The 27,316-nt window shown below is 41.7% G+C and overlaps 1 protein-coding gene across 11 annotated transcripts in view; it reads left to right on the forward strand.

Moving 5' to 3' along the window:
- The window catches only part of MACROD2 (mono-ADP ribosylhydrolase 2), a gene marked incomplete at its 3' end in the record, with an annotated part of 1,819,824 nt that overhangs the window by 1,609,181 nt on the left and 183,327 nt on the right, over positions 1–27,316 (forward strand). For all 11 annotated transcript variants that reach the window (XM_080931763.1, XM_080931769.1, XM_080931766.1 and 8 more), the window contains exon 9: positions 18,328–18,409. In XM_080931763.1, coding sequence (XP_080787889.1) covers positions 18,328–18,409 — 82 coding nt within the window. The remainder of the gene's footprint in view (positions 1–18,327; positions 18,410–27,316) is intronic.

Genomic DNA, 27,316 nt, shown 5'->3' on the forward strand with positions numbered 1-27,316 from the left:
GAAAAGTTCCAGACACCCCCATAAAATGAGACACATGTAATTAGCATCTGCAAATTTGCAATGCTCCAGGGGTCCCTGAGTGTTTGGAGCAAATCATGCTGTAACCTACACAAACGGAACGTCAGAAATGGCTGTGGTTTTGCATGCTGAATTGTGCAGTATTCTGTTTCAGAACCCACCTCTCTTTGCTGTTCTGCCTTACAACATAATCTTGACTGTTCCTCTCAGGTTATTCTCATTTGAGTTCTCTAGCTTAGCATCTGTCAATTTTTATTGGCCCTCACCATCTGCCCACATAGATATTTGGGCAACATAAAAGTATGCACTGCTTAAAAATTAGGAATTGGAAGAGAATCACAGAACACAGAGAAGTTTTGCTACTGCGGCCAATAAAATTTCCCAGTCAATGGATCGTGGCTGTCTTTGTCTTTGGCAGTATTAGATGAATCTTAATAAGGATCAACTCTGCCAAGGAGCTAAAGAAATTCTAGGACAATAAAGAGTTTGAGGTCTGTGCAGCCACTCAATTTACAATGCAGCAGAGAAACAATAAACACGAAAATGCCGTCACCAACGAACATACCTGACACTGCTCTACCCCTTAGGTCCTGCTGTTGGTATCATCTCGTCAGCACTTCATACATGTTCCACATTTGTTTATTCCTCGGGGTGGACTAGCAAGGTGGGAGGAACTAGAATCCCGGCTTTAAGAGCATGTGAAGGAAGGAATCTGGACAATTGCAGAGTTAGTAAGTAGTAACAGCAAGATTTGTAGGATGCTGCAAGAATCTGATCATCTCTGCCTTGTCTCTCTGTAAGGCTCATCTTCATTGTCTATACAGGTGTCCCTGGACGCAGGAAATGCTCTGATTTACATCTTCTAAGTCCTCAAAACTCCCAACATTTTATGCTTAAGAAATATTTACATGTTTCACTCATTGTTTACTCCACGTGAGCTTCATGTACAGTAGCATATATGAAAAAATTAAAACAACCTACACAATTTTACAAAACTATCTTGTTATAGAATAAGGATGCATGGTGGTAGCAGACTGGACATATGAAAATTTGTATTTTTGTAAGAAGCATAAAATATGTTGTAAGGGTATTATTTCATAATAATAACTTCGATAATATTTTCATAATTATGTGCCACATTAATAAGCAGCAGCTCCCTGGACATTCTCATTAGATTTCCATTGCTATAATATAACATCATGAATAAATAGAACATGGGAAGAAGAGGGTTTGTTTGTCTTTCTAATATATGTCTCAATTCATCAGTGAGAGATACCAGGGCAGGAATTGAAGGCAGGAACCGGGAGGTAGAATCTAAAGCAGAAGCCATGGTGGGACACTGCTTGCTGTTTTGGTCCCCATAGCTTGCTCAGTCAGCTTTCTTATACAGCCCAGGATCACCTTTCTTGGGTTGACATCACCCATAATGCTAGACCCTCCCACACCAATCATTAATCAAGAAAATGTCCCACAGACTTACCTACAGGCCACTTAATTGAAGGGTTTTCTTAACTGAGGTTTCACTTCCTAGATAATTCTAGTTTGTGTCAAGGTAGGGGGAAAAAAACCTACCCATATACTTTTTTACTTGATGTCTAATATGCTAGTAAGCAACTGTTTCTCAAAGGCTAAGCTTTGAGGATGTATCTGATAGAATAGTGACCTAATCTAGCTGAATTATCAGCTTTTGAACTTATATAACATAAGTTCCTTTCAGATTTAAGAAGTTAAAATGAAGTCGCATGGGATTAAGATGTTTCTTGACTTAAATGACAGATATTTTTACCAGACTGAATGATTGACTACCTTCACATAGTGTTCAGGTAGAAAATATCCATTAAAAGCTCCAATACTTAGGCCTTGCTCTAAGCCTAAACCCACAAAGCATGTTATCTATTACGAAAACAGAAACAAAAATTTTCACCTGCCTTTGAGGTTTTGTGCTAACTCAAGTTTGGAACCTATGTGTGTTAGAGATGTAAGGATACAAATGACCAAGTACTACTCTATGGGCTTGCTCATTGGTCAAGGAGCGAAGTCATAGAATGTTACCAAGTAAGAGATCACCTTACTATTGGCAATAAGCCACCATGTATTAGAGTACAATAGATAAGTGTGATCAAAATTTACAAAGGGTGTTTCAACTTCTGACATTGGTACACAATGAAGGGTCTGAAGATGGACAAGACCAGTAGAGCAACTCACACCTTGGGGAGAGTGACAGCTGTCATACCTCAGTAACTACGAAGGATGATGTCCCTCACAGATATCTCCTTGAATGATCAAGATAGATCTCTGCCCTATGGTATTGGTCTGTCATTAGCTTTATTCCATTTATGAAAACATTGAGCTTGCCAGTTCAGCAGAAATAAGCAAGAACATGATGAAAGACTTACGAAGTCAGGTGTATCTAAAGTTTATGAGTGTACTTACTCTTGACCACCCTACCATAGGCTCCAGAAAAGATAGCCTCTGCTGTTTAAAACCAAGAATTGTCTCATGTAGGTAGACCATAGGCCAAAAGTAGAGATGCTATCTCCTTGTGAAACCCCACTTTCATACATTTTGAGAAAGAAATGTTTTCATAAAAAAGCAAACATGAAGAGAAAATTTAAAGCTCTGCTGTAGTTTTAAGCCAAAAGATTTAATTTGATGGAAACTTTGCATATGATCCTAATTTCTCAAGACATCATCCATGAACTCTAGTGTGGGAGGCTGACGATACCCATTTATGACTCTCAGCATTGTAGGCTACTTCATGGTAAGCAGTCTGAAATAACCTCTAAGATTTCCCCCACCAGTTTTGTCCCACTGTGGACTTCTGTTTACTCTCATCATTGCTTTTCAATTGGTTTCTAGTAGTCTGCCTTCCATTATATTCTGCAAAATGGAAGTATTCATAGGGGTTTATTTACTGGACGAAGCAGCGATTTCCTTTCATCTGAACACCCTGAACTCTCTTTGTACTACAGTTTCCTCTGTGGGTGGCAAAGGGAATATGGTTTTAGTCCATTTTGACAGAACAAAGTACTTTGCTATTTGAGCTTCAAAGAGGAAGAATGGTCTTTTCCACAAGAGTACCCAGAGCACACCCTCCTGTATCTCACATAAGTCCATCTTGTCTATACTGGTCCAGGAACCATCTCACACCCACTGGCTGTCTAACGGGACCATGTAAAGGTCAGGGAGTCCAGAATGCCTACCCTTTAAGAAATTAATCCTTCTATCATATCATTTCCTAAAGACTTAATCTGGAGTTAAGAACACTTCAAATGATTTATTTCCCAGAATGTCTGTGCATGTTTCATAACTCAGAAATTAAACAAACTAAACCGCTGTTAGAGTTCTTCAGTGAAGCTTTCCAAAATCTTTGTACAGTTGTTCAGAGAAATAAGGATGCAATTCTAACCTTTCCAGGTGTCTACCATAGACGATTGGTTTATTTTTGTCAATAAGTCATTCAGTCGAGTCTATAGAAGAAATCCATCCTTACAGTAGAAAATTTGTCGTGGATTTTGGCAATAACGTTACCAGGGTGCCTAAGCAGTTGAATGGTTGCTATGGATTGTGCCAAGGGACCATTTCCACTATTGTGTTTTGTAATGTGGGCACTTCTACTAGGAGATGGTTAGATAGAACATCCTTATACAGCAGTGCACTTGTAAATGAAGCATCATTTTGCCAATGGAATTGTGAACCACCCCCCCCCCCCGACTGCCCTTAGATTTTGACCTACATGAAGCATTAGAAATATAATTATGTTATATCAGAAATATAACATAACTCTTTTAAATAGCAGGACCCCATCCCCCTCCAAACACCATTTTTACTGTCTTCTCTGTTCCCATAGCTCCCAGGCTTTTTCTGTTCCTCTCTCCATCCCCAAGAGGCAGCCCTGACAGACTCCCCCAGCTTTCTCTGGCTGTTCTTCCTCTTCCCTAAGATAAAAGCCTTCTCCCTAACCATGGAGGGGCCATTTCCAAGGCTTCTTTACCACGCACCTGGCACTTGCAATAGACATAGCTTTAAAATGTAGTTTAAAAGTCTGAATGACATGTTTGCATTTTACAGTCTGCAGCAAAACGTCACTTTAAGTTCAAGCACTTGAAGGAAGCCCTGCTCAGATCTGTCCCCCATCAGACATGGTGGTGCACACCTGTGTGCCTCAGGAGGCTGACGCTGGACTTTGAGCCTGCTCTGGGTTCCTTAGTAAAACCTTATCTAGCATAAGAAGAAAGAGAAAAGGGGGGAGGAGAAGGAGGGAGGGAAGGGGAGGAGGAAGAAGGAGAGGGCTAGAGATGGAAAGAAAAAAAAAAGAATCTATCTACCTGCTGACCTAATTATCCATCTGTTTTTCCCTGTCACACATCATTATAACAAGTATCCTGGCTTTCTGCCAGCACTCCTAATTTTTCTGCCTTCAGGCTGTGGGGGTGGGGGTTCTACTCTCCCATGGAAAACAGCAGGGCTTGAAGACATTGTACAAGCAGGGCAGGTCTTCCTCAAGGGTCAGTGAGTATTTGAGGGGAAACATTGTTTTCATGTTCACAAAGAACATTTCATACAGACTCTAAAAGCAAGAAGACAAGACAGAACCCCCAAGCTAAGCAGAAAGTAGCAGGGCACTTCCTCTCCATGTCGTCTCCACCCCCTGCCCTCCGCTCCCCCCAAACGTATCTGTCAAAAATATTTGATAATAAACATTGAAAAGCCTTAACAGAACCGTAGATAGTTGTGAGTTCAAAATATAAGTGGAAACCAGCTTTCCTGGAAGCTCTGGGAGTCATGACAGAGTGGATCAGAAGCTTGCAGGATTAAGTGACCTATATGCAAAGGGAAAGGAAGAAAACAAAGGCTACTCCTGGCATAAAAGGAACCAAGACCAACACTGTTCTCCAAATAGTCCTTCTTTGAGAGATCAAAGTCAGCGACTTATAATTAAAAGCCATTCAGAGCCTATTGATCCCAAGAGGCAACATTGATTTTTCCCCCTACACTCTTCTGTTGACTCCACGAATGGCCAGGTTGACCCCCCCCCCAAAAAAAAAAAAAAAAAAAAAAAAACCGACCAAGTAAAAGCCACTGTCTTTTTATGGGAACTTACAGTCTATGTGGGAGATGTGTTCTACATGTCATTCAAAGCCACAGAGACCACATACAATAACCACGGGAGATAAAAAACGCAAAATAACAATGGAGCTGGGAACAAATCCTGCATGTTGTAGGAGACAGAGAACAGCAGGCCAGTCTGGCGAGAAATGCTGCTGTGGTTGCTCTTTGTATTGCTTTCTGTCTTTTATAGGCAGCGCACACTCAAGTCCTAACAGCCCACCCCTTTCCACCACACACCACCAGCACTGCTAACCATCAACCTGGGGGAGGGGTGGGGACTGCTGATAGAACCAGTTCAGTTTGCCCAATTCTTGTTGTCTGAGACTTAACCCTATGGAAAAGTACTGGAGGAGGATTGTTCTCTTGAAGTTTGCCTCTTGAACAAAGAGATTCATTCTTGCAGAAGTGGGAGGGACACCAGACTCACTTGGAGGGGGAAAAACAGCTTTTTGTACCGACAAAATGCTCTTTTGGAAGATATGTTAATGAGTTTCTCTTTGAACTGTAAATGGCATCCTCAGAGCATCTTTGATGCTAATGGCAATGGGAAGACCTGACTTACACAGCCTTACAGACTTGTGTGGTAACCCTCCCCACCCTTTGAGCCTCTTGAGCAGGCTGCAGAGCACCCTGTGACTTAGGGTGGCATTCTCCTCTCTACTTCTGAGCAGTGATTTGTATTTCTCCTAATAATGGCATTTTTTTAAGGTCATGATTCCTCAGCTTTATAAAGCGTGATTCTCATTGGCAAACCCATAGGCAGCAATGAATGACAATTGTTCCTTGAAATTTTTAATTACTGTGACAAAGAAGGAATAATTATTAACTTTTGTCTCCGAACCACCTCTGCAGATGTTCTTAATCAAATAAAAGAAAGAGGAAAGTGTGTTCCAAGAGGCAGCCATATGAACTATACAATAGGAAGTTGCAGCTGGGTCGGGGGCTGACATGAACAATAGTTCTAACATTAAAAGGGTAATTTCATGTCACAGACTGGATGGGGAAGGAGAAATTTGAGTCAAAAGACCTATTCCTGGGAGCGTCTTCTTAGTTTGAGGGTACTTAGTGTACCCTGACAGTGACAGCACAATGCCCCCCAGGAGCCGAGTACTTTAGTGCAGCTAAGACACTCCGGGGCTGAATTAACTTTTGACAGGCTAGATGCTGAGAAATGGCACGGGATCTATAAAGTGTTGTCAGGGGTGAAGTCTATCCAAGCAATACACTGAGAGCAAGATTTGCAGTCAGGAACGTCCTCTTGATCAATACCTACAGCTCAGGGGTGCCTGAGGTTGGGGGTTGGGGGGTGGGACAAGTAGGAAGCCAGGTTGGGAGAAGTTGGAGTGTGGTGGTAAGGACTGTGAAGGAGTCAGGTGACCTCTTAAAGAGTTTCTGAGGTGCTGTTGTGCACTAGTGTGCCAGGAGTGTGTTGCACATGCCACCCCTACATAGGTCAGACTACAGAAAATTCATTTCCTTATAGCTCAAGGCAGGAAAAAAAACAGTTTTGGTGTCATAGGCCTGGCTTCTAAAGTTTCTCTCTGTGGCTTGCAGATGACCTTCCTCTCCTGGGGTCTTCACATCGATTCCCCTCTCTGTTCAGTTACTTCTTACAAAGACAGTTATCACTCTGGAGTACAGTTAAAGACTTCCCTTTAGCCTCTCAAAGTCCTCCTTCCAAACCCGCGAGTATTCTAAGGGATTGAGAGTCAGGGCTTCAGGGTGGTGATGAAGGGTGAGACACACCATTCTGATTTTACTCCAAACTCCTTCAGATTTGCATTCAGTTGAAGTAAAGAGACTGGGGCTGTCACCTGGTAGGGGTCTGTCATGGGAGGAAGGTTGACTTCAGAAAAAGAGGGTCAGCATGGGTGAAGTGTTCGCTGACATTCCGCTCAGCAGTACCTGCAGCAGAAATACCTGAAGGAAAGGGCAGGGGTAGCCCATCACGCCACAGGTCCTCTCCGTGTGTAAAAAAATGTAACCTACTCTCCTATATTTTATTAGATATGTAAATAATTATATATTGTGTGTTGCACATGTATATATGTACTTATAAATGCAATGTGCAGAGTCCTATTAGTGTTGCTCATATATGTGTATGTTTAGGGCTCCCAAGGTAAGATTAGATAACCCATCCGATCAGAAGGGTGATTCCTGAGGAAGACGTCCTTCTCCCAGCAGCGATTACCTGCACCTTCCTTATAGAGACCATGTAGAACTGTACGCCTGGCAGCAATACAGAGAACAACGCACCACTGAGTGCTGTATTACTAAGGCTTAGCGAATATCACAGAAGACGGGCTGGAAAGTCCAAAAGTTTTCATCGTAACAGACCCCACCCCCACCCAGTGCCACACCCCGCTTCCTTGTGTACAAGGCCAAGGGAGAAGTGCTTGCTTTGCCAGAATTTGGAATTGCAGGACCAAAGCCCACGTATGCGTAGACTTGTATGTTATGCTGAGCATTCAGAGTAGCTTCAAGGACCACAGCAGATATGACATTTACAAGTGTGTCCATTTTGATCAATATGAGGCAGACCTGGAAATTAGCTTTTGTACAAATAACCCTCCAGCTCAAACAAAAGTAACTTTAGGCTCTTCAGCTATATGGCCTTTTTTTTTCCTTTTAAGAGTCGAAGTCAAAAGGAACAATTTATCAAAACAAAACAGAAAGAGTCTGAATTGTGTTGCCACAGGAATGACAGATGTACTGGGTTTGTGACCTCCCCCCACCCCCAATAAAGGATCCTTTTCATGCATGCAGAAGCAGCTTCAAAATGCAAAACGTGTGCTTTAAATGCTTGTGGGTTATAAATGCTCTCCTGCTCATCCAAAGCACTCTAAGGAAAATTTCCTCATTCCGCAGTTCGGAGCTTAAGATGCAGATGTCTGCTGCGGAGGGCATGAGTGTGAATGTGTTTTGTTCTGTTAAGCAAGACACAGAAGCAAGATAGTGAAACTTAAAGGGACATTAAAGCGTTCAGAACAAGTCCTTCTTCAGGGTCCTGAAAAATTTTTCCATTACAGTAGCTCAAATGGCTGAGGACCATTTCTCTCTTACTGGCTTCTAGAGCCACAGAAACAGTTGGGTATGTACTGTATGAGGCTTGTGTGCTTGCATGGGTGTGTGTGTGTGGCTGCATGCATGTCTGCATTTTATGCGTGTGCGCGTGTATGTGTGTGAGAGAGAAACAGAGAGGGACTCAAGGTCGATTTTATTAGAATTTGAGAGAAAAACATCAGTACAGACAAGCTGAGAATCCTGGCACCGGCTAGGGACAGGGAGAGAGAGAAAAGGCATGCCCAAGATAAACTAAGAGAAATCCCTAACTATAGGGAAGTCAGATTTAAGATTACTCAGCCACAAACTTCTTCAGTACAGTGGGCTTTTGAGTTTCATGGCAAAAGACTCCACCAAGGACACATACTTAAAAATAGAAATAGATATAGCTTATTAAAAAAGAAAAAGCAGGCAGCTGGAACGATGGCCTTGTGGTTAGCAGCAGTTGCTTTTGCAAAGGACAGGTCTTTGGTTCCTGGCACATGTATCTCATGGCCTACAGCCACGGGAAACTCCAAGACTAAAGGATCTAGTGTGCTTTTCTGACCTCTGTGGGCTAGCACACACACACACACACACACACACACACACACACACACACCTAGACATAAACTCACATGTATATGCTTAAATAAAATTAAATCTTAGAAGAAAAGCAGCCCCTCACAATGGGAAAGTAGGGTAGTGGGCTGAGGAATTAGCCTCAGAGGCAGGCAGCCATCCAGTGTTCAGACGTGACTCCGAGTAGCTCGCACCTTTTCCATTTGTATGTCACAGGTACTCTCTGTGCATCGTATCAGCCATTTTTATTTTAAGATAAAATGAGTCCCTTAAAAACTGGAGATGGGGAACCTTTTTCTAGAAATGCATCCCTGGTAGGCTTATCTCCCAGGGGCATAATTGTGGTCTGGTTTAGAAAAAACAGTAGCGACACTGGTGCAAAGGACCTCTGCTAAATAACAATGGCCTCAGATCATGTCACCCGCCGACCGGGTGCGTAGCCACATGGCCATCAGAGAACCACGAGTGTCTTTTCAATCTGGGGTTAGCTGTCAGCCATGAAGAAACTCAAGAGGTTCAAAACTAAGGAGTATTTGATATACCTTTTCTGCCTTGAGGGTAAGAGTCAATAACAGGGCCAAAAAAAGAAAAGAAAAAAATCTGCAGGAAGCTTCAGAGAGCTAGTGAGAATGACCCAGTGGTCTGCCAGCACCCAAATAGAGACATGTGCCTAAAGCTGCAAAGAACTGAATCTGCTGTCTGCCAAACGGGCTTCCAGAACCCAGTCCAGCTGACACGTTGACTTCTGCCTAGTGAAGCCTTGAACAGAAAAAGAAAACAAAACCACTGTGCTGGATGTTAGGTCCACAGAACCCCATGCTAAAAGGCAGACATTATTTCACTACCCTATGTCCTACCATGTCTCTATCCCATGTCAGAGTTGAGGAAACAGGATTAGAAAGGCTAAGTGGCTTCCCTGAGGTCAAAACAGGGCAGGGGTACAACACAAACTGGCAAACAGGCACTTGGTAACATGGAGATAGCTTATGTGGGAGGTAGAAGTATAAGGTGTCCCCTTAGCTTGGATGCCGGTACCCATTCCTACATGTACTTCCTTTGTCCAGAGTTCTCTTCCTTGAGGATGCAAATGGCAAACATAATGATTCAATAATGCCCTTGATTAAGAAAAGTGGTTGTCACAGCTTAGACTAAGGTGTTTAATCAATGACTTAATTAAAAGAGAGGTTGTCCTACTGAGCCTGACCTAATTAGATGGGTTCTTTGCTAACTTTATTTAACATGTGTGTGTGTGTGTGTGTGTGTGTGTGTGTGTGTTTGTGTTTGCACAGATGCTTACAAACATATACAATATGTGTGTCAGTGCCAGGGGCCAGCCACAGCAACCACCAAGTTCTTTAGAGGAGAAAGGGAAACAGCAAGAAAGGAGAGAGTCAGGCAGAAGGTTTCGAAGAATCTTGCATCCTGATTGGCTGTCAAAGTGCTTCTTTCCTTATACAGAACTCAGTAGGCGAGGACAGATTCTTGTTCCAAAACATAGATCATCTCATTTTGTCTTTGGACATGTGTTTTAATGTCCTCTTGTTATAAGTTTAGTCATCATTCATGAACAGTGACTGAACAGTTATCTTTTATATCATTTTCCCTCATCAACCCCACAACCCAACTTTTAAGAATCTAGAGGCATACTTTTCCCAAGCATGACAGCGCATGCTCAAGGTGGTAGCTCTTGCAGTTTCAAGTGCACAGAAAGAAAATCTTGAAGCCAGCCCCAGCAGAGAATCATGTCCCAGGCAGTGTATTATTAACTCTTTATGGACAGAGTGAGAAGAGGCTTTTAATCTGGTCTGCTGCCAAGTCCTCTAGCCACCAAATCTGATTAACTTTTTAGGTGGACTTTGTTCTGATTATCTTGTTCCTGAGTAAGTACAGGGGCAGATGTTCCAAAAGTAGCTTGGAGTCAGAGCCTTATAAGGAGATCTTGGGTGTCTTTATTTGAGTCACAAGCCTGGGCTGAAAGAAGATCATCAATTAGGACAGATGAGGATATCTCTCTAAACGCAGGATGGGGTCAATGCTCAGGACTTTCCTAGGAAAGGACATTCAGAAGTCCTGGGAATGATTCATAAGAAAATTCCTGTCAATCCAAGATCCCCAAATTGTACAAATATTAAAGTCCCATGGGCATGCAACATGTGGAGAGGAAAACCAAAAGTGGAGACCAAACAGCAGCAATTGCTCCATTCGCCTCAGCTTTGCTCCATCTGTGTGCAGCAGCTGTGCTGGCTCTCTGACTTTCTCTATTCCCATTAGATATGGCTGGGTGACACCCCTGTGCCTCCTGTAGAGACAGGCAACTCTGCCTTTTTAGTTCAGTTCTACCTTTGCATGTACTCCAGGTATCAGTCTTAGGTTGCCAGACTTGTCCAACGAGCATCTTTATCTACAGAGCTAACTCTCCAGACCTGTAACCAGATGGGGATTTTTTTTTAAGGACTCTAGAGAGCTTGGAGAATATTTGAGGAATATCCTGGAGACATTCTTGCTAGTCCAGGAGGAAGAAAGCACCCATGTCGATATCCATGGGTAAGAATTACAGGTAGCCTCTTTGAGCCAAGAGTTATCTCTCTCTGGTCAATAACTTTAAGAAGGAGGAAGAGACTTCTGCTAGGAAATGTGGCTTTGGAGGCAGATCCCTAGCCTCAAGTGAGGAGTTCAATGCACAGTAATGCCTTGACTGCAACTTTTGAGATTCCAGCCAGAGGACCCAGCTAGGGTGGGCCTGGATTTCCTGTGTGCTTAGAACAGGTGAGAGAGAAAACACTGTTGTTTTGAGCCTTTGCTCTTGTGGAGATTTGTTATATTGCAACTGAAAACTAGTATCCGTAAGGAGAAGAAGGAAAGATTGTTCATTGCTTCCCTGAGCATGAGAAGGACAAAGCTCCAGGCAGCTCAGCTCCCCAGTTTGCTTGCTCAGTTAACCTACAGTGGTCTTGGCCTCTCGTTTATCTTTGGCTTGTTCACAGCACCAAGGTAGCTCCAACCATCCCAATCCTACACCCTCTTGGAATCTGTCTTGGAATATGTAAATTCTGAAGTTTATATCACTTATTATCAGAACACACTATTTCAAAACCTCCCCCCTCAGCAGCCTGTGTGAACAAGGCTTGCAGTTTGGTTTCAAGAAGGCATCAAGTTCACCCCCACTGCCTACCCAGTGGTACTTAGACAAGATAACCCTCAGTTACACTAACATTTCCTTGTTCACCAAGTCTTTGAATGTTACTGGACAAGCCCCTTACATTGATCAAAACCCGTTCATTCTCCCAATCTTGCTGAATACAGGCTAATCTTGGCTATGTCAACTGTCCGATTACTGCTGGTGTGAAAAATGGAGGTCAGCTCCAGATACTCCCAGCATGCCTCCCTGTGTAACCTCCTCAACAACAGTGAATGTGATACTGAAAAAGATTAATAGGGCTTATGTCATCATGTTTATGGGGCATGAAGCCCCCCACTGTGGATTAATGGATATCTTGGTGAAAGACATATATCTTTACTCTCCTACATGCCTTGATGGGAGAGCAGCAGTTGGCATCAGAGGAAATATATGGAGAGATTGCCTTTCAAAGGTCAGCCTTTAAAGGACTTTTTTGACCTCTAAGTCAATGAAAATAGATTTTTGATTGTTGACCAAGACAACTTCAGCATAGACGTTCAACCTTTAAAAAACAAAATCTTATTGAAGTGTAGCTTGCACACAGTTCCAGAGTACACAAGTTGATAGCTTTTTTACAAACTGGACAGGGTGTTCAGGGAATCAGTAGCAAAATTCAAAGAGCAGAAGGATGCTAGACTTTCTGTAGCATGCCTTCCAGCAGCACTCACCGTGGAATAATTGCCATGACAACTTCTAACTGCACAGCTGATTTAATCTACTTCTAAACACCCTCGGATACCATAGAAATAGAATCATCTAATATACTCTGCTTTTGATGAGTCTTATGCACCATTGTGTCGTTTACCTGTATTTTATATATGCCTGTAAACTTCTTTTTAAATTTTCATTGGTTTGTATTATTTCATTGTGGGACATCATACTCATGTATTTATATATTTATGGCCATTGAAACAGTTCCCAAATGGGAGATATTAAGACAGTACTGATCTGGGGAACATTCTCTTGTGCTGCTTCTGGTAATTGTATCAGCTGAGTGTACACCTAGGATTGAATGGTATATGTGTATATTTATCTAATATATGTTCTTGTCAAAAACTTTTCAAAGTGGTTGTGCTCACTTTTATTCCTCAAAGCTGTTTGTGAAAGTCCTTGTTAACATAATACTTGCCAACATTTGGTATTGTATTTTCATTTTAAAGAGCCATCATGTTTTAATCCCTGCTAGTGTATCACTATTGTTATTGCGGAGCTAAGGGGTACAGTGTGAGGAGCCGGCACTCAGCTGCCTGGGACTCGGTATCAGGATAAAAGATTACACTGCCTCCTTCCACTACTAGTCACTTTAATACTTTCTGGAAAATGTAACAGGAAATTTACCTGTCTACTGTATATATTTATTCTAATTTTAAAATATATGTGGTACATACCCTCATCTTGCTAGAGTGTGTTTGCCAAGTCATAAACCTTGCAAATACATGTGAAGCTACACGTGGTAGGTGAGGACCTAGGCCATGAACTAGTAAGGCAAAAGACCTCTAATGAACTCATGAGACAAAGATGAGTGTCATCTGGTTCTTTGCAAGATGCTTATTTACTGTTTACAGTATCATGAAGACTAGGTCAACTGGTAAATTCCAGAACAGCTTAGTAATTGCCCTTTGAGTTTTGGACTGTGGATCAAATGGGATTTACTGATCAATTATTAATACAGAGTAAGTCATTTCAAACATGGGAAATTAGTGACAGACGAGTAGATACACACTTTAGGAAGTTCACCAAGAAGGTCTACTTGGCTAGGACACACAGACATTTGTCTGGAAGAAATAATTAGGAATTAAATCTCCTTGACAGGTTACGCATTTCTGTAAATGAACCTAGCTATCCTTGTGCTGCACTGAGTTTCTCCTGGTGATATAATGCCCACTGAACTGAATCAAAGACTGCTTCAGTTGGAGTTTAACCAGAGAAGAACAATTCTGTGAGTTGTATAGGAAGTAAAGATTTTTCTTTTATAAACTAACAACATCATATCCAATGCTGGCAGAGTGGTTCATGTGTGTCCAGAGGAGGGTGCTTCTGGGTTAGAAGACAGCTCCACTAAGGTTGTATTAGTAGGGCACATGGTCCAGAAATATTTTATGATAAAAGCTGAAAACAAAATGGGAAAGAATCAAGATGGCCTGGAAACCATGAAGAAAACTGAGAGTGACATTGTGATTTGCCCGCCACATCGCTTCAATACCCCAACTGCAACATCCTACAAAGGGACTCAGGATGGCTCTGTGTGAAGCTCAAGAGTCACAGAACCCACAGCCAAGACCAGCAAAAACTACGGAAGCCTGCTGGTTGCCGCCTCATCAAACATTCCTCAAGAACACAACACAGCCTTCCTGGAGCTCTAGACACACCTTCCTGGTGAAAGCTGTGGTTGTACTTCTGTTCTACAAATGCCAAGGAACTGTCTCCAAGGGCAGCCCCAACCAAGAACCATTCTCAGATTTGTAGGTCTGTCTGGCTTACTGAATTCATACAGTACAAAACTGCTAGAAATTAGACACAGGACCTTCAGTCCTTTCATGATACAGGCAGAAAACTATGGCCTATAGAGATGATGGTCCATCCATGATCCCATAACTAGGGTCAGGTCTGTAAACTCAATGCCATGGGTTTCCCTCGAGGTAACGTCAAAGAAAAAAAAAGTCAGGATTTGAGGTTAGGAGCGCTGAGGTTTTATTATTCATTAATTTCTGACACTACGAAGAAACCACTCAATTTCTGAAGTCTTGTTTCAGAAATAGGAAGTAGTGTCCAGGCTGGGCCCTGCAAACTGAAGGCAACTCCCTTAACAGATGAATAAATGGGTGATCTCTCAAGAGCCACCGTTTTATTAGATTGTCTGGTGGCTTTAAGAAAAGAAAGTGATGCCATGCTGGGTGGTGGAAAGTTCTCTTAAAATTCCACCAGGATTAGAATGGACTATGCAAGGCTTCCCTCTGACCTATGAGCTTGCTTTCCAGTCTCTCAGCCATTCAGCAATTAAACTTCCTCTGTCCTTCTCCCCCTCCCCACAGATGTAAAATACCAAAGAGCTGGAAAAGCAAGACTCATAGAAAGTGCTGCCAGGAGAAGCCGGGCAGATGTCAAGTCTGTAGTCGCTTATTTCTGTGTCTTTGCTTATGAATGTGCAATGAGTGTCTAGCAGGAGTGGTTCTTCTCTGCTCTGCCTGCATCAGCTGGGACAAATGCCTGGAGTCGAAGGCACGGGATGGCCACCCCCTCACCACTGGAGCCGTGGCCAGAATAGCTACGTGTGGGTTCTCCACGTGCTCTCGCTGCTTCTGTAAGACATAGAGGTTGTATACGAGAAGAGTACTCTCGAGAGCACTAGACAGAATCTGAATGGCTTCCTCTCACTTAAAACAGAAACGAAAACACTTAACATCATTTCTTCATGGCCGCAGGCCTCCCAGACATAAGAGATGCTGGTTTAGACCCCACTCATCAGTGAGAAGAGTTCCGTCATCTCACACTATAAAGAGAACCATGACATGAGGAATTATCAGTAGTAGAATGACTTTTAAAGCAAGAGTTTTTCAGTCCAGTGGGCCTTTTATCCAGTAGCACCCCACACACTATGTATGTGCACAAGGGTATAAAAATATGTCATCAGTATGTTGTGAATGCAAGTAATGCTTAGATTCAATTTACTGTCAAGCCATTTGGGGTGTTAGACCTATGAGTAAGGACAGTTAGCTAGAGCACTCAACTACTTTAAAAATAAAGTTCCTCATCTTCAACATCCATTTGTTTTCTGGGGAAAAAATTAACTAGATTGGTGAATTTTGGAACCCATACCATTCCCAATGGCTATCCAGCCTAATATGCTAGAGGTAGATTATGATCTCTTGCAATATTTGGACAGTCTGGATATGGACTGAATGATATTTGAAGTTAATAGTAGAGAACCGCCTTGCTATTAAAAGAGCATCCAGAATGGGAACACATACATTCACTCCCATGTTACACACACACACACACACACACACACACACACACACAAGAAACATGAAAGATACAAACATGACCCGATTTGCTGTTCTTCAGTATAAAGAAATGTGACAGGACACAATATTGTTTGGCTAAACCACATCAGGTTTTTTGTAAATGAAAATTTCTTGGTTTTAAGCTTTTACAGCTGGGTGATTTAGAAGCAAGATGACCACGTGAAGCACACAGGAAAAACATTCAGCACTCATAGGCACACGAGAATGACTCTGGCTTCGGGAAACTCCACGAGGTCTGGCACAGCTGGAAAACTGAGGCTGACTGAGGAAACACAATAGAATCATGTCAAATTTAGGGTCTCTAATTATGAAGTGTTTCACACATAAGAAAAATGGAGAAAATTGTTTGTCTGCATACTTACCCCACAGTTAACAGTCACCAGCTATGTGTCATATTGTCACATATCTCATTACTTTCTAGTAAATAATTAAGGATCCAAATCTCATCCCTTTGCAGAAATGACTGCCTTGCTGAAACCCTGTGTGCTATTCCTGTGTTTCCATACGTTAGTACAGATGAAAGAGTAACAAGGCAGTGGCAGTGGGGATTCTGAAGAGCAGCATTTCACAGGCTGGGCAGACTCCCTGCACTGCCGGCCACCATTCAGACAGCATGAGGAGGCGTTGGTTGAGTGGCCATGGACGGGAGGTGAAAAGAGGTTTAATCCACAGTGGAGCAGGTGCCTTATTGAATCACTCCATGGAGGAGCCAAGTTAGGTCACAGCTTCTGGTTGGTTGACTTTGAGGGTTTTGGTTTGGTTTGGTTGGTTGTTTGTTTTTATGTTTCTTATGAAGGAACCCAATGGTCAATCCAATATCTTTGCTACTGATTGTTTGCATAGTTCTCATGGACAGGTCCCTAGAGCACTGCATCTTTGTGTTTTTAAAATGATTGTAGAGATGGTTTTATGGAGTCTGCCCTTCAGCAGCACATTTCTGTCATTCAACATTATGGTTTCTGGATTCCGCCACTGGATATAAACACGTTGCAGGAGTGTGGGCGTGCAAGGACTTACCTCTCTCACTTTCAACTAAGATTACGGTTCTCCTGGAGAAAGGATTCTATATGGAATCTATACGTTTGTGTATGTAGTCAGTATTAATGATATAGATAAAGGGCCAGACTCTGACTCAAACATGAAAACAGGAAAAAGAAAATCTATTCATTTGAATCCCATCTTTCTATTTTTATGTTCAGAGGCTGAGCTTGTTTGTTTTGTAATGGAACTGGAGGGTAGCTTGTTCCACAAGGAATGGAATTCCAGTCACAGGCCAGGAGGCAGTTGAGCCTTGATGAGTTAGAGAGTTATGAATAAATTAGGAAGGCAAGGCTCTCAACTCGATTATATGACATCATTATGATGCCAGGTGACCCAGCTGCCATGCCTCTCTCACGCCTTCTTCAGTGGGGAAAGGGAGAAGTTTTAGGTGGCTAACCTCTTTCTTTTCCCACTTCATGCTCACCCTACACCTCCTCCCTCTGAATACCACAAGCAATGCTTTGGTGTTTTATTCAACGGCCTCTTGTACCTTGATAGAGCCGTTTTATACTTTATTTCTCATTGCTAAAAAAAAGTAAATAGAGGGGTATTCATGTTCCAGCCACAAAATTGCATTTCTGAGTTAGTATGACATACAGGTGAGCAACTGTATGCAGTTCATTCCTCCTCTCTCTTTGACACATTATGATTGCCTAGTTCAAAGAAACCCAGGTGTGCTGATGCTCCCTTAAAACGGAAAGAAAGGAGACTGTGCACACACTTTACTCTGACGCTTATCCAACAATACGTACCAAATTAAGTGTTCATTGACCTTGTGTTACTGCCCCTAGCATTTTATTCCTACTGCTTTTTGGGGGTGGGGAGAATATTTTAGGCTAAAAACAAGTGTGTAAATTAAACTCATTGATGCTTTTTGGGCCACATTCAACGACTATAGATTTGATGACTGTATTTGTCTAGTAAGATTAGGACAAAGTGCTCTTTTTTACTGGCATACTTTATTGTCACTCATCTGTCTGCCCCTCTTCTAGCTATTTTAGAAAAACGTAAAGTCTAGGTGTCCCATCAGAACCTCACCAGTATTTACAGCTCGCTGTCATTTATTATGTCTTGTTTATGTAGCATCTTTCCACTGAAGCGCACATTGGCTTCCTTATACACACAGCATGCACACTCTGGTGCACACTCACACATAACTCTCTCTCTCACACACACCTTTGACTATTAGCTGGTCCTGTGATACACTGAAGATTTCATCAACCAAAATCTGTACAAAGCTCTCACACTTGTTTTATGTTTTAAAACTGTGCTTTGAGGCAGCATTTGCCATATTTCCTTCCACCTCAAGTGTTTATTGTTTGCCTCTAGGTGGATCGGATCATCTTCTGCGTCTTCCTAGAAGTTGATTTCAAAATCTACAAAAAGAAAATGAACGAGTTTTTCCCCATTGGTGAGTAAACCCATTTTTTTTCCCTTGAAATCAAAGCATAGACAGAATGGGACCTCCTTTCCCTGGTGTCCCCTTGGCCGTTCTCAGAACTGATTCCCATGTTTGTGGTCAGCCTGCAAACTTGTGCCATAGTATCCAAGAGCAGCAGGAAGTGATAAGTATTCTGGGTCCTTTCCTCCCCCACCCTATGGGGTCATCATGTTGTCTGAGGTAAGTCAGTATACATATTTTTGGAACTCCGTTTCTCACATCAGTTGACGATTGAACCAAATGGTTCCTAGTGGGCACACATTGCTTAATTTAGTCCTCCCTCTGTTTCAGTAAATAATAAAAAGTGGGAAGCTTTTATCACACACTAGTGCCATACCCATGTGGTCACATGGCACCGCAGAGATCTTTAACTTGGCGGCTCCACACCACCTCTAAGAACTCAGGCGTGATTCACTCTGCTGCCCCTGCATATTGTTTTCACTTACTTTCCTCCACCGACTGGTAGAAATATGACTCCACAATCATTAATTTGTCAAACAGGTTTATATGTTAAATTCTCAATCCAGGAACCCTCTATAATATAAGCTTACAACTAATGGACAAAGATGTAAACTGCCCATCTATATGGGATATAGACCCATAAAAACTCTTTGAAATATTCATAACAACTTTATTATGAAGAGATGCACAGAGAGAAACATTCCATGGTGCTCCCGCATCTCTGCCTCCTCTCCCTCTCTTCTGCTCCTCCAGACTTTTTTCCTGTGTACCTTACCACTGTCAACTCATGTATTGCCTTAACATCAACCTACATCTCTCCACCTGTAAGATTTCCAGGCTGCAGGCTTACAGCCATTAACATTTTTGTTGTTGTTGAAGATTGTAAGAAACCCAGTTATATTTGTGTCAGAATTCAGACCTTCCAGTCTTCCATCCTCATTCTACCCAATTCTCTCTCCTTGAGCTGCCACAATTTCTTGGTCCTTTCTCGGGGATCTGAGGACAGCTGGCATTCACCTCCCTTCACACTCCTCCTTAAAATGCCAGCGAGGCCTGGGGGCTGATAAAGAACCTTGAGTAATGGATTTAGGATTGAATATGCCATTAGTTGGTTATTTGAATATTTTTTTCCCATCCTCCCTCTTAGAGCCTGCTAGGCTGTAGCTTGTACAATGCCTTGTTACTTTTACGGTCATGGTGCCTGGACTGCTTTCCTTAGTTAAGAATTGCTTGTAGGGAATTTCAAGCCTCTGTGGACAGTATTAATGGCTAAGTTTTTGAGAGATTTCTCCCCATCTCCTTTATTGGTTTCCATCTCCATTTCAGGTGGGTTTTCTGGCAATGAGCAATGACTTTACTATGCTGGTTGAGAAGGAAAAAATAGAGGGAGAGAATTGGTACACATCCTTCTAAAGCAGACCTTCACAGCCAAGGTAGAAAAAGCATGTCCCGCCCATAATTCTAGCAGTTCTTGGGTAGCTGGAGCAGGTAGTGGTTCAAAATAAAAACAAGGACAGTGTCACCTCTCTGTGTATGCTCTAGATAGACCAAACTCTTCAGTCCTTACCCTGATGTAACAATTGACAAATTTGAGTTAAAAATTCACTGAGACCTAGAAAGGATTTCCTTTACTAAAACATGATGCAAATTCCTTGGACTCCCCTCTGATAAAGTCTTAATGTGGCTCTAAACCCCTGCCCTTTTTTCTCCTCTCTCTCTCTCTCTCTCTCTCTGTTTCAGTATCTCAATACTTTATAGCACGAGGCCCTAATTGATATTTAATAAGCAGTTGCCAGGATGAGATCAGTTTAATAAATGCTTCTCAGCATATGCTGAGAACTTCTTTTCTGTTTCGACCTCTTCTTTTTGTGTGTTCTCCTGATATTCCTTAGGGCCTAAGTGAGTTGTATTTCTGAATATTCTTTCAAAGATTTAATCATTATGAAAAATTATAACTTTTATGGTCTGTGTAATGTAAATATTCTCATGCCTGGTTAGTATCAGCTTATGAGTTAACTTTAGACTCTTCAAGATGTTTAGAAATGATATCATAGTCATTTTAATGTCTTATCAGTCTGAAGATATTTATAAAAGTACAGGGCACAGATATCTCATGCTAATTTTAAAAAGTAAGAAAGCGTTAGGGGTCTAAAGTTCATTAACAATTGTCATTTACATGCTAATTGCAAATTAATTATCATTTGAAACATTTGCTGCTTTATATGAATCTAAAAACTTATCTCAGTATTTCCATAAGTAAAATAATAATAAAAGCATTCTCAGATTCACATTAGTATTTCAGAGCACACTATGTTCATGAAATTATTTCCATTGCATGATGTCTTAAGTTAGGGTTTTACTGCTCTGAACAGATACCATGACCAAGGCAAGTATTATAAGGACAACATCTAATTGGGGCTGGCCTACAGGTTAGAGATCCAGTTCCATTATCATCAAGGCAGGAACATGGCAGCATCCAGGCAGGCATGGTGCAGGAGGAGCTGAGAGTTCTACATCTTCATCTGAAGGCTGCTAGAAGACTGGTTTCCAGGCAGCCAAGTCAAGGTTCTTAAAGCTCATGCCCACAGTGACACACCTACTCCAACAAAGCCACAATTGCCAATTGTGCCACTCCCTGGGACAAGCATATGCAAACCATCACATATGATTATAATAGTAAGTACAGTTCAAACTAAATGTCAAAACCTCCAACAATCTCAGCAAATTTATACAATGTTGCAGCATCAGACCCTTTATAAATCCTAAGATGAAATATGAAATAAAGACTATGTATAATGGAATATGTAACTGATATAAGTAGAGTATATTAACTGTTATTTAAATTTATGCTACATTCATAACCATACCATCTTTGATTAGAATATGATTCTTCCTAGCTTGCCATATATATTTCCCAGACTATCTCTAACTAGAGATTTTACCTTTTCCCAACTGAAAGGTAATAATAGTTCACAGAAGTCATATTTATATGAAAAAAAAAAAAAAACTACTTTGCCTAGAGGTACTTTGATTTCAAGATTAGTCTAACAACCAGAAATCTGAGAAAGAAAAAAAAAGAGAAGAAACTAATGCAAGTTAAAAATTAGAAGCAGCACACAAGCTGTGTTCATAGCTTCCATTCTTACTAGACACGTAGGACCAAAACCTTACTGTTAGTTCCCCTGCATTCCAATAAAACTGGAAAACAGAAACAGGCAAAGAAAAATGAATTCGTTTACAGCTTGGCCATGATGGCCTGGAGTGGGGGAAAAAAGTACAATTGCCTTCCCTTTGTGTCTGGGCCATCTTACACTTTATAGAAAACCCTGAGCAGAGGCTAGAACCATGGCAGCTTAATTGTGAAGCAGACTATTCTGTCTTGTACTAGAGGATGGGGACCTGGACACCAGGTTGTCTCTGTTCTTTCTCTTCTACACTAAGGCAAATAGGGTCTTAACAATTCCCTACTTTTGTAAGAAAATGAATCGGAACAACAACGTGAGGGTTTGGGTGTGAGGTGTAAGAATCCCACATGTTCTTGCCCTCGTCCAGTTCTTTGTCCTTTGGTCCATTAATTGAATCTATAGTAGGCACCCTTTGTACCTTTTTTTTTTTTTTTGGAAGTCAACTTTAAGTTCCAACCCCTGCATGTCTGTCAAGCATATTCACTTTGAAAGTAAGTAAATAAATGAAGAAGTAAATAAATAAATAAATATGGCAGCCTGACAGCCAATGGGGGAAGATTCAAATGTCTCTTCTTAGACCAGTGGTTCTCAATCTGTGGGTCATGACCTTTTTGGGAGTCAAACTACACTCACAGTGGTTACATATAAGATTTCCTGTGTATCAGATACTTACATTGTGATTTACAACAGTAGCAAAATTATGAAGTAACAAGGAAATAGTTTTATAGTTTTGGGGTCACCACAACATAGGGAACTGTTAAAGGGATGCACCATCAGGAAGGCTGAGGAACACTGACATTCACTATCTACTCCAAAGCCAGGGCTTCAGCATAGGATCATACTTATTCACTGTAGGAATAATGTAGGAAAGACACCATTCCTTTACATGGTCTAATCAGTTAACTCCCGTGATAAATTTCTAAAAACATAACTGCCATATTAATTCTGTATAGTGATTTTTTTATGGGCATAGCACTTTTAATTTTTTATGGTGTTGCTATACAGTTCATTTATTACTTTCTTTTTATTGATCATTTTGTATATTTACATTTCAACTGATATCTCCCTTCCTGGTTACCCCTTTACAAACCACCTATCCTAGCCCCCCTCTATATCTCCCCTTTGCTTCTATAAGGTACTCCTTATCCATTTATCCACTTCTGACTTACCCTTCTAGCATCACACTATACTGGCGCATCAAGCCTTCCTCCCCTCCCACTGAGGCCAGATAAGACCATCCTCTGCTACATGTGTATCTAGAATCATGGCTCCCTCCATGTGTACTCTTTGGTTGGTGATTTAGTCTCTGGGAGCTCTGCATGGTCCAGTTAGTTGATATTGTTCTTCCTATGGGGTGAAATCCCCTTCAGCTCCTTCATTCCTTCCCCTGAGTCTTCCACTGGGATCCCCAGAATTAGTTCAGTGGTTGGCTGTTAGTATCTGCATCTGTATTGGTCAGGTGCTGGTAGAACCTCTGAGGGAGCAGTTACATCAGGTGCCTGTGGACAGGACAGAAAAGAAGTACAGAGGGTCAGAAAATTGAATAGAAACATGCAGCAGTGGGGAATGGAGAACTGGGGGTAACCACTAGAAACTCCCAGACTCCAGGGAAGCAAGAGGCTCCCAGGACCCAATGGTGCTAACTTTAGCCAAAGTACACAACAAAGATACAAGCTGCAGAGACAATCTTCAGTAGAGGCATGGGCCCCATTTGAGGGATGGAACCACCCATGCAGCTCAAAAATTTAACCCAGAAAGGTTCCTGTCCAAAAGAAAGACAGAGACACAAAATAGAGGAGAGACTAAAGGAAAGGCCATTCAGAGACTGCCCCACCTAGGGATCCATCCTATTTGTAAACACCAAACCCCACACTATTGCTATATTGTGATTTTTTTTTCATTTTCATTTTTTTTCTTTATGTGTATTACTTGGTGTTCTTATTTTTTTTAATTTTTTATTAGATACTGTCTGTATTTACATTTGAAATGTTATCCCCTTCACCCACCATGCTTCCCTCCTCCCTCCCCCTCTACTTGTCTTCATGAGGGTGCACTAGCTCCCAATCAGCCTCTTTAGCTCAGTGTCTTGGCATTCCCTTACATCGGGAAAACATGCCCTCCCTGGACCAAAGGCCTCTTCTCACATTGATACCAGACACTGCTAATCTCTGCTGCATATGCAACTGGAGCCATGGGCCTCTCAGTGCGTGCTCAATGGTTGGTGTTCTAGTCCATAGGAGTTTTGGAGGATTTGGTTGGTCAACAACATTGTTCTTCCCATGAGGCTGTAACCCCCTTCAGCTCATTTATTCCTCTGCCTCTTATCCAACACACTCACTGGGGTCCCCGTGCTCAGTCTGATGGTTAGCTGCAAGCATGCTCAGCTGCATGACTCTGTCAGAGTCCCTGAGGAGGAACCTCTATCTGGTTCCTGCTGTATTGTGATTTTTATTGTGATTTCATTTAAGGTATCCTTGAGGTTTATATATCTTGAATCATATATTTATTTGCTCTCTGTGTACACACACACACACACACACACACACACACACTACAGGGAGGTCAGAGAACAACTTGCAGATGTCAAGTCTCTTTCTACCACATAGGTTCAAGCAGGGACTGAACTCAGGTAATCAGACTTGGCTGTAAGCACCTTTATCTATTTTATCATCTCATTTTCTCAGTTCATCAGTATTGAAGGGGTCCTAAGCCAAGATAACATCTGTGTATATGGTAAGGTACAGCAAGAATGAAACCAAAATATTAGAAACAACAGGAATATACTATGCTCAGGTATATAAAGGTTGTGGGTACAGAGAAAGATGCTAGGGCAGCAGGAATCTTAGGGAGCAGATAGGTGGTATCTTTGAGTTATTTTTGTTGTGATGAAACACGGTTACCAAAAGTAACTTGGGGAGTAAAGGGCTTACTTGGCTTATATATCCCAAATCATTGTTCAGTGAAAGAAGCCAAAGCAGGAGCTCAAACTGAGCAGGAACCTGAAGGTGCAAACCTATGCAGAGCCCATGGCAGCAGGCTGCTGCTTACTGACTTGTTCATCTTGGCTTTCTCAGCTTCTGTTCTTACAGAAACCAGGACCACCAGCAAAGGCATGCCCGCATCTACTGCGGTCCGCACCCTCTCCCACTGAGCACTGATAAAGAAACACCACTAAGACTTTGCTTTCAGTCTGTTCTTCTGGAGGCACTTCCTCTCAGATGACCATGGGGTAGGAGAGGTAGAGAGAAGTTAGACCTAGGCCTTTCTTGTGGTCCATTGGGCTTTCTCAGGGGTTGGTGGATTTGCTCTTTTGAGTGAACGTTCATGAAAGGGACAATTATTTATGAGACTTTGTTGTGGACCATTAGGGTTTGAACTGAACCAACAGCTGTGGGGTGTTTGGTTTGGGGTCAGTAGGATAAAGAACAACTAAACAAATAGCAAACACACCCATTGGGGGTATGGGTTTTCAGTAAGCCAAAGGTGATATCACACAATGGTATTTCAGACAGCTCATGGCAGGCCTGAAAATGGATGGCAAGTTGGTTTCTATATTATATAATCGACACTCTACTTTTTAGTTCTAGAAAATGAGCCACACTTGAATAAACGGTGGCATGCTGCTGGGAGGCAGCTATATATCTCAAGCTGAGACCAGCATCTGTCATTGCCCAAGTGGTAATAGGCAAGTCCTCTCCACAGCATAGTCAGAGAAGTCTGTGGTCTCTCCACAGGATGTGTTCAGAACACTAAGGAAGCCTCATCTTTAAATGCCTTGCTGCTCATAGCTTCTGAAAGCCACCATGCTTCTCTTCCACTATCTATAAATGCACTCATGGAAACTTTCCTTATGAGTCACACTGGTGTTTCGTAGGAGATCTCAAAAGATTACCTGTCTCTAAATCATTCGGGCAATGTGGTAGTTGAAAAGCAATTCAGAAACAAAAGCTCCCACAGGCTGACAAAGGAGAAGTTAGATCATCTGCAGAAATGAGGTATCATAGATTGAGTGGTTTGACTAACGGGGCGTGTTTTATCACATTGCTGGAGTATGGACGTTGAAGATCAGGATGTTGGAAGGGTTGGCATATTCTGAGGCCTTTTGGGCATGTTCATGGTCATACATGACCTGTCTTAATATGGCCTTCCCTCTGTGTGGCTTGTGATCTGTCTTTCTCCTTGTATAAGGAAACTGGTTACATTAGAAAAGGACCCCACTCTAATGATATCCCTTCACTTAATTGCACTTTTAAAGCTCTGTATTGAAAAATAAACTGAATTTACCAGTACCTCATTCAAAGATACAGGTATGAAGAGTTTAATCAAATGTTAGAGGGGACATACTGAGCCCGTGACTGTGTCTATCAGAAAAATGTAAAGAAATTGCAAAGAAGAGAGCTCAGCAAAGATTTCCATAACAATTTGAGTTCTTGCTGTGAGGTGAAGCACAGTTGACTTTTCCCTTCCAGAGGTATTATTTGGAAGCAGAATATGGCAGCTTTATGGAATTATCATACACTTCGGTTGCAAATAATTTATAGTTACAGTGCACTGTTACATGGCCTAAAGCAAATAATCTTTCTGTGACTCAGCTCAGAATCTCTTTGTTCCTTATATGAAAGGTTCATATTTTAAAATGTGTAGAATTTATTGTGTATACTTTCCATTAACTCTAAGAAGAAATAAGAAAGTTTCTGGTGGAGAAATGGAAGTCAAATTTTGTCAAGTGTAAGTCTTACTAAAGAACTTAAGGCTGCTATTTTTCCCTCATATAAAAATACATAATTGAAACTTTTATAACTTTGTCAACGAGCCCTGATATTCAGAGCTTGAGACCCATTGCAGATATCCTGAGTTAGGAAAGGTCTACATTCATTTACTACAGTGATTTCCATCCACAGATGAATTTGTCCTACACAGGCATCTCAAGATACTTCTGTCTTTCATAAATGTGAGAGAAGAAAGTCTACTATTGTCTGGTGGGCAGAGATTACAGATAATCCTAAGCTTACAGTGTGCAGGGCAGCTCCCTGGAACAGCATACCGAATCCAGATGTACAAAGTCTTAACAACTCTGCTTGCTGAAATTACCCCTCTTCTCATTCTGGATGCTGAGTGTCTTTACCTTTGTGTTAGTTTTATTTCAGCCTGGTCTGCTTGCTGATGCCTATCTCAGACTCCTTTTTATAGATGAGTTAAATTCCTTACAGTTGCTGTGACACACAAACACATGGTTCTTAAGTTTTCAGATGCAGGGGTGGCAAGAACACTTGGAGCATGGGGGTGGCAGGGCAGCATATATGACAGCTGTGTGTTCGTGGTAGTCAGGAATGCAAGGCAAACTGTATAGGAGTACAGGATTTGTTGGGGCAAAGTTCATGAAAGGCATGTGCTGGAGCAGAGAAGAAAAGTCTATTATTTTCTAAGCAACAGAGAAGGCAAGGGGCCTGGGGATTAGAAAAATGGTGAAGCCAAGCTGAAAGATTGTTTCCAGTTTGTAAATTTCTGAAAGGCATGCATTTTAGAATATTTCATCACACTGTAAACCCTGAAATTGCATTACCATGAGATATACTGAAAAATACTCTTTCAGGCTATGGTTTAACCCTTCAATACCTCTGTCTGGAATACAAACATGCCCATAGCACACACCTCTAATATGAAACAATGAAGGTTAAGTTAGTTTGTAGGAGGAAGCAGCCATGTTTGAAATGTCTAAACTGAGTAGCAG

The sequence above is a fragment of the Micromys minutus genome (genome assembly GCF_963924665.1).
Source record: "Micromys minutus genome assembly, chromosome: 17".
Lineage (NCBI taxonomy): Eukaryota > Metazoa > Chordata > Mammalia > Rodentia > Muridae > Micromys > Micromys minutus.